A 10025-nucleotide genomic window follows, 5' to 3' on the forward strand; every position below is an offset into this window, starting at 1 on the left:
AACATATTGGGTTTCTGTACAGTTACAAAGAAACTATGGATTTTGTTTAAGTTATTTAATTCCAAATATTTAGTGAACATTTCAATGTTACCAGCTAACAGCATTAAACATACAAAGTAAAAACACCGTAATTCCTTATCTTACCTTTCTCTAAAACAGTTCAAATGGCCTATTAAAAAAAAATATTAGCGCTACCTTTCAACATAAGGTGCAAAAGGTGGGGGGACTCCAGTAAAAAATAAAATAAAATAAAAATGGAGAATAACACTATAATCCAAACAACAAAAGCTGTTTATGGTGAGTAAAGCACAAGTCATACATCAAGCATATATTCATTCCTTCTGCGTTCACTAATGCAGCAATTGAACATGTCTTGATGGCCTTAATTAATAAACAATAAAAAGAAATAAAAAATAAAAACCTTGGTTACATTTAAAATCATCACAAACTGAGGTGTCAAATATACATCATTCAATACAAATGCTGTCATCTAAGACAATGATCAGAAGATTTATAGTTTGGTTTGGTCTGACCAGCTGGATAAGAAAGATACGTTGTTTTTTTTAGATTACTGGATGCACCATGAGACAAATCCACTTAATAACAGATCTCTCTATTAAAAGATGTTGATGAAGGGAGAAGACAGAAATGCAGCTACTTTCGTCAACAGTGATGTGTTTAAAAAAGGTCTGACCAGAAAATAGAAACCAGCCAAAAAATGTGACTATATCTCTAAAGCCAATCTAACATCAGGTCAGTTATCACCACAGATACCACCATGAGTATGTTTTGTTGGTGCTTCAATAACAATAAAAGGTGCTGTAAAATTTACGTCCTAACCAACTTATTAGGAAAAAAACAATTATTTATGGTCACCATAGCTACATGAAAGTATTCAGTAGCTGAATGAGTAATTGTTTTTTCCTTTTTAGTTTTTTTTTTTCTTAGCCCTTCTTTAAAAATGGGAAAAAACAAAAGAAAATTTCATTTCAGAATGGCTAATCATGTCAAAAGTTTAAAATGACTTAAATAAGCAATCAATGCTTTGCATCAGATGCAGCCAGCTGGATTTTAAAGGCTAATGCTAATAGTTGAAAAACACCATCACAGTCATCTTAAAACTGGTGACTCAATAAATCTACATTTTTTAAGAGCTTTGAACACATCTTTACCAGGGAAGCGATTAATTTTAGAGTTTTCTCAATTTTTTTGCGGCGCATTTTAAGATTGACAGTTCAGATCCTTTCCTCTGTCCTCGTTTTTCCATTTGGAAATCCACTGCGTCTAAATAACGAGGAAGATCAAACAAATAAAATGTTTTAAAATTGTTTTAGTAATTCATTTCCCACAGTGATTAATAATGATATATCAAATCCTATCTACCTTCTGCTTGGCTGTTAAGCTCTTCATGTGCTTAGATTCAGTAAACAGAGCCTGAAGGTTTCTACTGGATCGCCCAGTATAATGAAAACATTTCTAATACCCACAATTATACTCATATGCTTTAAATTAGTGTAAACCGTATACAAAAAAAGAAAGAACATATGTAAAAGGGTGGATTTATTCCTGCTGATTGCTTTATGTACACATGGGTCAGTTGCAGCTTACAAAAAAAAAAAAAAATGGAGGTTTGCAAAGAAAAGTTCTTCAGTTGATGATTCATTGGGACAAATATAGATAAACATTCAGCATTTTTTTTAGCCACCTTTATCCCTCCTAGGTAAACTTAAAACGATGCAGATGCATGTGCAATACAGCATGCTTTTAGTAACAGGTCTGACAAACTGGAAAGCTCAGACACATCTTCATGTTAAGGCCGGATTAGTAGAGCAACCCAATATTTCTGCCCCACTGCACCATGTTTGGACAGGATTAAGAGTAATACGGCAGCATCAGATAGCAGTTTCCACCCAAACCCCTCACCTCTTGACAAGTCTTTGAAGAGCAGATTGGCTTGGATTTTGCTTTGGTTGGCTCTGCTTTTGCAGAATTAAAACATATCATCTGGAATCCATTGCTGCATGGGGGGAGGGGGCTTTCTAGTTCTTGAAAGCCCCATAGCGGCTCGCTTTGCTAATGAAGTTCTTGAGCAGGTCATGATCCATGTCCGCAAAGGCCTGGGTCTGAGTAACAGCTGTTAGATGGTTGACACAAAACTTGAAGCAGAACTCCTCCAGGTCCTAAAAACGAAGAGGGCTATGAGGTGAGTGCTGAGGGGCATAAGTGACTAGAGGCTACTGTGCAGGACCCCCCTGCCAAGCCACTGCAGTGATCTTACCCGAGCCTCATATTTGACCGCGGCAGAAAGCAGAGTGATGGCGTTCTCTTCAGAAATGCCCCTCTTGATTGTTTCCTGACACAATCGTTTGAGCCTTGTCTCTCTGTAAAAGGTGGCCAGGTCAAGTAAACCTGAGACAGAAGGTAAAAATTTTTTTTTCAAATTTATAGCATTAAAAGATAACCTAAACCACAGATAAAACAGCCAAACACCATGTACATGAGGTTGGAAAAAAACAAACAAGCAGATTCACACTTTTTTTTTTCGCCGAAGAGAAATCTGGAAAGTGTGGCACTCATTTATTTTTCACCCCCTCCTTACGTTACCATGCCCCCTTTATTTAGATATACTGAGAAACACCTAAATACAATTTAGCATTCACTTTAGAAGTTACTTATTCAATAAATAATGTCTATTTTCTTTTGTTTTATTCTAATTATTTTATTTCAATTCATCTGATGTAATATTCTAATCTTTACTCCTTAGCTATTAGTGGACCAGACCTATTAATGAGAATAAAGGTTTAAATACATCCGTCTGTGGGTAAATTATCTATATTAGATCTGTCAATTAGTTAAATGAGTTAATGTATTCAAATTATTCCTTAACTATGCCTTTATATTCCCCCCAATAAGATGTTGATAGTAGCTTCCTGCAGTGAGATGCTGTTGTTCAGCAGAAACAGCGAGGCTGGTCACAGGAAATAGGAAGATGGGTGGAGCCAAGCATGAGCCTATAAAAGGCTTCAGACTGGGTGAGGGTTCACCTCCAGTAAAAAAAAAAAAAAAAAACACCCCAGAAATGCACACTAAAGAATACAGTAGGATGACTTGGATCAAGGCATCCTCATTAGTTGGAATGGTCTAGTCAAAGCTCAGAGCTAAATCTAATCACATAACAAGCCTAAAGACAGCTGGTCACCGATGCTGCCTGTTGAATCTAAGTTAACTTAAACTGCCTTTATCAGGTAGAATGGGTAAACCTCTCAGTTTGCAGATGGGCATATCTTTTAAACATGACCTGAAACAGATGAATATGTGTACTTTTTACTCAGGGGGCTAAAAACAAATCCACGCCTCATAATATAAACTATGTATCCAGTTCAAATGTGTGCAACCTCGAGTTGGTCTATTTAAAAAAAAAAAAAAGACAGCTTTAAAAAACCAAATAGCTAAAGATTACATTCTGTCAAGAGATTTTGTCAAGTTTGTAAGGTCTTACAAATTTATTTTAGAGCTAAATTAAAATTATTTAATTTATAATTTTGCTTTTAGCTGGAATAAAATGCACCAAAGCTTCTTTTGAAACATAAACATTTAAACTTTAGATAAAAACACTTAAAAACAGTGTTTTTAAAGTAGATGTGATTATACACGTTTATATTTTAACAAACGTTAATAAAGCACATGTGGAGCACCTGTAATAAATAAAGAATATAAGTTAAGCTTATGCTTACCAACAGCATCCTCTGGTGGCAGGTTGATATTGTCTGTGTAGAGATACTCCAGGAAGGCTCTGTACACTAAATAGGAGAACTGGTGAATTTCTATAACATCTTCATCTGTTTCATTCAACAAAGCACGGAAATGCTCACACCTAGAGAGAGGGGGGGAAAGGAGCAGACTATTATTATGAGCAGACTAAAAGTAACAGACCAGTAACTGAACTTTTGCTTTCTTATCTTTTGCAAATTACATAAACACAAGTGCTGTTCACGAGTCAATGCTCAGTCCGCTTATTCACAAGACTCCAGTGGGGCTCAAGATCAAACCAATTCTAACTTCACAAGACTAAATACAAAGGGATCACGGCGGGGGTGCGGGGCATTCAGAGGCCTTAAGGACAGCTAGATGTCCAAAAACATTTTTTAAAAGAGACGACGGTACATGAGGAGGAGTGCTGTTAGGACACAAGGAGATGAGATGAACTTAATGAGGCAGAATGATAACAAAAAGAATCTAAATAAAATAAGGAACCCTACAGAGATGAATCTACAAAGCTCCAGTGTCTCTGGGTCATCACTTCCTAGTTTTACCATAACAGAAGCAGCTGGATCATTTCTGTACTGTTCCAGGATAAATAATACGCTTAGATTCAGCCAATGCAGCAAATATGATTAGATAGAGGACTGTCAAAACATCCTTCAGTGGAAATGCAAACTGAAATGCAAATTCTTAGAGCTATTACTGGGTCTAACTATCTACCAAAAAATATAAATAAAAATAAATAGATTTGTCCATCCATTTCTAAAACTCAACATGCTGCTAAAATAGCGCTAGCAAGCAAATAACACCTCTCTGCAGTGACACAATGACATAATGCATTATGAACACTGTTGGGAGGGGGCTATCATGCACTTAAATAAATTAGATGTGAGGCTGTAAACATTGCTTTTTCATATGTGCAAAGGTAAAAAAAAAAAAAAAAGTCTGCTAAAAGTTGTGGCAATTTTATCAGAGGAGAAGAAATCATACAAAGGCGATTCTGCCGCTGTGGTACGGAACACATCAGGAAGAAGTGGCAAGAAAGAACAGTGCAAGGCAATAGAGACGGCAAACACATCTCTATATGTTGGAAACAAATTAACAGGATGTACAATTTTGTCTTTTCCATTATGATGAAACTATAATCTAGCACTATACCACTAAAGACACAATATTATTTTAGAGCCTGATGCATTCTTAACATCATAACTCTTATCTTCACACTTCAAACAGCCTTAGGACTGTATGTTTCCAGCAACAGCTCTTCATCCTTGTGTGATTCATCATTTTTATATCCGTGAGTAATGCCACGGTTGGGTCAGGACCCAGAATTTTCTTGTTTTATGATAACAAAAACAAGAAAATCATTGTTTTCTGCATTTTTATGTCTCCTGCATCAGTTGTGTTTACATCTGAAGGGAAGAAAACTTCAATCCTACATAAAATTGCACAGAAATCTCTCCCATCCATCGCACCTGTGATTTTTTTAAGTGAATTCCTTATTTAAAAAATAAACTTAAGCAGCATGTCTGAAAAGTCGCAAAATCTGCTGGAGGCTGCACTACTGCAGAAACTGTCTTCTGAGATTTAAAGGGTAAAGAAGTGCAGCTGACTGCAGTCAATTATCCAATTTCTAGATGCATCTTTCCAAAAACAAACAAAAAAAACCCACAGTAAATTAGAAATTTTAACTGATGCATTAAAGCAACTGATGCAAGCAACTTGCTTTTGTGCTACTTAGATTTTTCTTTTAATCATTTCTCCTGTTGTTGCTTACTGATTTTAATCCTTTAATCACCTCACTTTGTAAAACATTTATTTTAAAGCTGATATTTTTTTTTTTTTTTTGGTCCAAGATAATCAATGATATTTAATGAATTTATAAATGATTAAATTATTCAACAAGCATTTATTTTTTTACGGATCATTGATTTGATGAAACAACATCAACATTATTATGGAACTAAGACTCCTCTTGTATAGGACTACATATGCTTAAGGAAGACTGGAGGACCAATATTCCAGCTGTGAGAACAATGAGAACATGAGCAGCTTATCTTCTAAAGAACCTTCCTTGTTTTGCTATAAGATGTTAGAAATCTCCATGTCTGAGATGAAGGCTATATTGAGCTGTGGTCTGCTCGGGGAGCAGCACCGGTGTCAATAATGCTCCACATAAACCTGGAAGAATCATGAGACGCAGCCTGGAGACGTCTGTGCCAGGAAGGGATGTGACATTACCAAACAAACAATCCGTCACATCTGCTCCGTGACGCACTGCAGGGACGGCAGAGCCCGGTCCAACGTCTCTGCCGTCATAAAAGAGCCTTCAGGAAATGATTCCTACAATTCACAGCAACGGCTCGCTCCGTGTGCAGCAGGTGAACACATCCTTTCCATCCCTCTCTTCTTCTAGCTCTCCCTCAAATTTAGTTATAGAAAATATCGTTACTATGCCGTCAATTCCACATAGATTGTAAAGTTGTCTTTACAAAGGTCTAAAAAAAAAAAATCTATAGAAAAATGATCTAATTTTTTTAACATCAATGATGAAGAGCATGCAATATCTGTGGAAGAACAAAAACATAAAACTCAAAAGGCAAAGGGTGCATGAAGAGCGAAATATTTCAGCTCACTCAATCTTTGTTGTGTTACTTTGAAGACTTTTTTGTCTCTTATACAACCCCCCCCTTCACTGCCATGCTCAACTAGCCAGAAACACAGCTGCTGTCATCATCTCCCAGGGCGACAGCAGAGGAGTCAAGAAACTCTTTTCCCTCTAAAGTATCTTTAAAGTGTTATTTGCATGAGATATGGTCAAAGTGGAGGTTTTGAAGAGCAGGCATCATTTGTGTGAGCATGTACACTTTGTTGACTGTGCAGACTGTCCGGCTCCTTCCTCCTGACAGTGCAAAAGAGCAAGAGATTGGAATGCACACACTGTGTGGTTATAAAAAGAAACATGGGAAACAATAGGCTGCTCTCTGCCTCCCTGTAAGGGACAGGGCACACTGTCCGGCATATTCCATTTAAATATAGGACTTCATGCCAAGCTTGTTTTTGTAGAATGTGTTCTAGGTTTGTTCTTTTGTTTTGTTTTTACTGTTGCTGATATTATTAGATGTCATTACTTAAAAGCTCAGGGACATCCAGAGCATTTTTCCTCCTCTCCATATAACAACCCTTCTGTGCCATGGTGAGATGTTTCATGATACGCATTCAAACAGAAAACATCTGAACCCTTAAGTGACCGAATTGAATGTCTTGATGGATAACAAAAGGGAAATCATTTTCTCTAAAGATGTGAGCAGAAAGTGGAGAAGCATAATATTAGAGACACAAAGACCAGAGAAACTGTTTTAGTTTTCAGGGCATTTTTCACCTAAAGGAAAATCTTGCGGATTTTATTAAAGCAAGAAAAGATAATAAGATAAAAAACAGACTAATTGAAATCACAAAATAACAGATTTTCCAAACAGACATAAAACCCTTTCATTTCCAGGCAAGAATAGAATAACAGATTATAATGATCCTTTAATGTCCCACAGTGGGAAATTTAGGTGTTTTCAGCAGCAAAGAACTACAAAGTCCAGCCGAGCTCTAACCTGGCAGTAGCAGGATTGATATGTGTAGAAGTGAGGTGAGTTCTACATAATCAATCTGGGATGGCTGCCATTCAGTGTGTCCATGAAAAGGAGGGGCATTTAGTACAATACTGCGAGCTGATTCGCTGATGTTCCAGCTAGGACCCGCCTTCCATAATACACTTTCAGCCGATTGTAGCAGCGAATTGTTTCCCATCTACAAATACAAAGTGCTTCTCTTTGCTCCTTTTTTTAAGCGAAAAATTGTCGCTATTTTAGCTAAAACTGAGGCCATTGTGGTCGACATGCGAGTCCTCCAGCATAGCCATGTTTGTAATGCCCCATCAAGGCCTTTTTAAAGATGGATTTGTTGTAAGACTGACACTCAGATCTCATGACAATCCAGCGCTATGTTATCCAAACTCAACCCAAATATAAATATTATATTTAAAGAAAAATTGCTTAAACTGGGGCTAAGGGGAGCAATTTTAACCCTGTAAAGCCTAAAGCACAAGCTAGAGCTGTCATTGAAAATCCTAACAAATGTCTCATTTCTGATGCATTAGGCTTTTCCGGCAATTTTATCCTACACTTTCTTTTAACTCCATGTGTCTGATTGCGTGATTAAGTAAAGTTTTGCAAGAACAGAAATATTGCTGATAATGTAGAAGTCTCAAAAAACCCATCTGTCAAATATAAAGGGTTTAATTTACTCTGAATTTGTTTTCATTTATGTATGTATTTATTAATTTATTTTATTCAGTGGTATTAGTGCTGCCTTCTTAGCGTCTAACAATGGCTATTGCAGTTTAAGTTCCAGATTAGTTTAAACAGTCATCACAATCCTTCATTCAGGCATAAAAAAAAGAAATCAGTCAGACACACTCCCATGTATGGAGACATCCTCTCTTCTACTGCCTTGGCAACACCAACTTCAGGGATCGCTGAGTCCTTGAACGATTCGTCTCGAACTGTTAAGGTTCTATTGCATTTGGGAGGGGTTATCCTCCATCTCAAAAGATCTATCCATCTTGTAACTACCAGCGCCCCTCTGCTCACTCTTCAAGCTTCAATAAGTCAAATTAAGTTAGCTGCCTGTTTCTCTCATCCTGACCCCCACTACTAGCTTTTCCCCCCAGGGTCCTTTCCTCACTGCCTACTTTGGTGGGATTATTCCATTTTATCTGGGAGTGGGGTTACGCTTTTACGTTTGGGAAAGTTTTTCAGTTTAAAAAAAAAAACAACTAATCACACAACTGTTTGGTTTTCCTACCTGATCTTCAGGAGAGCTTTGTGAACATAGATGCACTTCCCATCAACTAAGAACTTGAGGTCAGAAATCTCTGGACTGTCAAACTCCTTCTTCAAAGACTGAGCAACTGTCAGGTAGTCGTCTCCATCTGGCAAAACAAAAAAAGAAAACAAAAATACAAAACAAGATCTCTCTTCAAATGTGCTTCTTTTTTTAAAGCAACATGTAGTAAAGCTTTGAACATTTCATATACCAAATACTATCTTCCTCAATGGGAGTGGGTTAGTTTGCAAAGGTAAAAAGATTTATAGATTGACATGAAACACTGATTAACCTGAGATGTGTTTTGTTGTGAATACTGTGGTCAAATTAAAGTTTGCAATTATCTAAAACTTTAAATATAAGACTATTCTTCTACAAAATAAAAATTATTTTAATGGGTGACTGCTGCAGATATGAGGCTTTGTTAGTAATCCAACTGATTTAAAATAAGGGGGTATCACTTGCTTTAAAAACAAAGTAAAGTGGAAGTGTGGCCGTAGAAACTAAAAAGTGGCGTTTATGTCAACTCCTGTTTGAAACAGAAAGGAAACAGGATTTCCTGTTTATTTCTCGAGCCACTTCCAGGAATTTGTACTTTTGACACAAAAACATCTGCCTCCTAAACGAGTATCTCTATCTGGTCAAAGGTTAAAGATGACTATGGCAACAATTTTAAGTATTTAACAAAAATCCCTGAATTATTAAGGAGTACTGGTCTCCTGAGACCCTTCTTCTAAAAGGTCGAGAGGGGAAATATCGCAATGAGAAAAATGTTAAATATTCAACTAAATCCCTAAATAATTTAAAATTGTAGACATCTGGGAGCCTGTTATTTTTTCTTTTTTGTATCTTTCTATTTCTTTTGCAATCTTACCCACTGAAAGAAGGTGCCACGTGACAGCCGGTGTGGCAAAGCAGGCGAACACGTCATCGGCGCTGCTAAAGTGGGTAAGGTGAGGGCTGGACACGGCCTGACCCCGACACTGACCCCACATCAGAACCTGCCCGCTCTGCGTCTTGGCGGCTGACGTGTGGCTGGTGTGACATGCAGCCACCTCCACCATCCTGGGGAGAAAATCTGAAGTCAAACCTTGAAGCTTGTAACAGGAGGAGAACAGATCCTCCTCAACACATCCCCATTCTTGAAAACTTAACCACTAAACCGTGCACATGTATTTAATAAACCTTCAGCTTGTTTCTTAATTTATCACATTATAGGCAGTGAACACAGAGTATTTTCTTAGGATTTGATGTGATAGACCATGACAAAGTGGGGGATAACAGTGAAAAAGAAGTAAACATAGGAGTGAATTTGCACCAGGGGCGGATCTAGAAAAATATTTATGGGGTGGCGAGAGGGGGGCAGGAATTTTTGAGGGGTGGCA

At 37.3% G+C, this 10025-nt stretch overlaps 1 protein-coding gene across 1 annotated transcript in view; it reads right to left on the reverse strand.

The window, feature by feature from the left end:
- Positions 1-1213: 1213 nt before the first annotated feature.
- Positions 1214-10025, reverse strand: part of LOC107095354 (RCC1 and BTB domain-containing protein 2-like) — an 18299-nt gene continuing 9487 nt past the window's right edge. Inside the window, exons 8-12 of the mRNA XM_015391404.1 lie at positions 9515-9705; positions 8620-8746; positions 3735-3874; positions 2279-2409; positions 1214-2180 (exon numbers count right to left, since the gene is read on the reverse strand). Of these exons, the coding sequence (XP_015246890.1) occupies positions 2040-2180; positions 2279-2409; positions 3735-3874; positions 8620-8746; positions 9515-9705 (730 nt within the window). The 3' untranslated portion in view covers positions 1214-2039. The remainder of the gene's footprint in view (positions 2181-2278; positions 2410-3734; positions 3875-8619; positions 8747-9514; positions 9706-10025) is intronic.

The sequence above is a fragment of the Cyprinodon variegatus genome, unplaced genomic scaffold, assembly GCF_000732505.1.
Source record: "Cyprinodon variegatus isolate N-32 unplaced genomic scaffold, C_variegatus-1.0 Scaffold539, whole genome shotgun sequence".
NCBI lineage: Eukaryota > Metazoa > Chordata > Actinopteri > Cyprinodontiformes > Cyprinodontidae > Cyprinodon > Cyprinodon variegatus.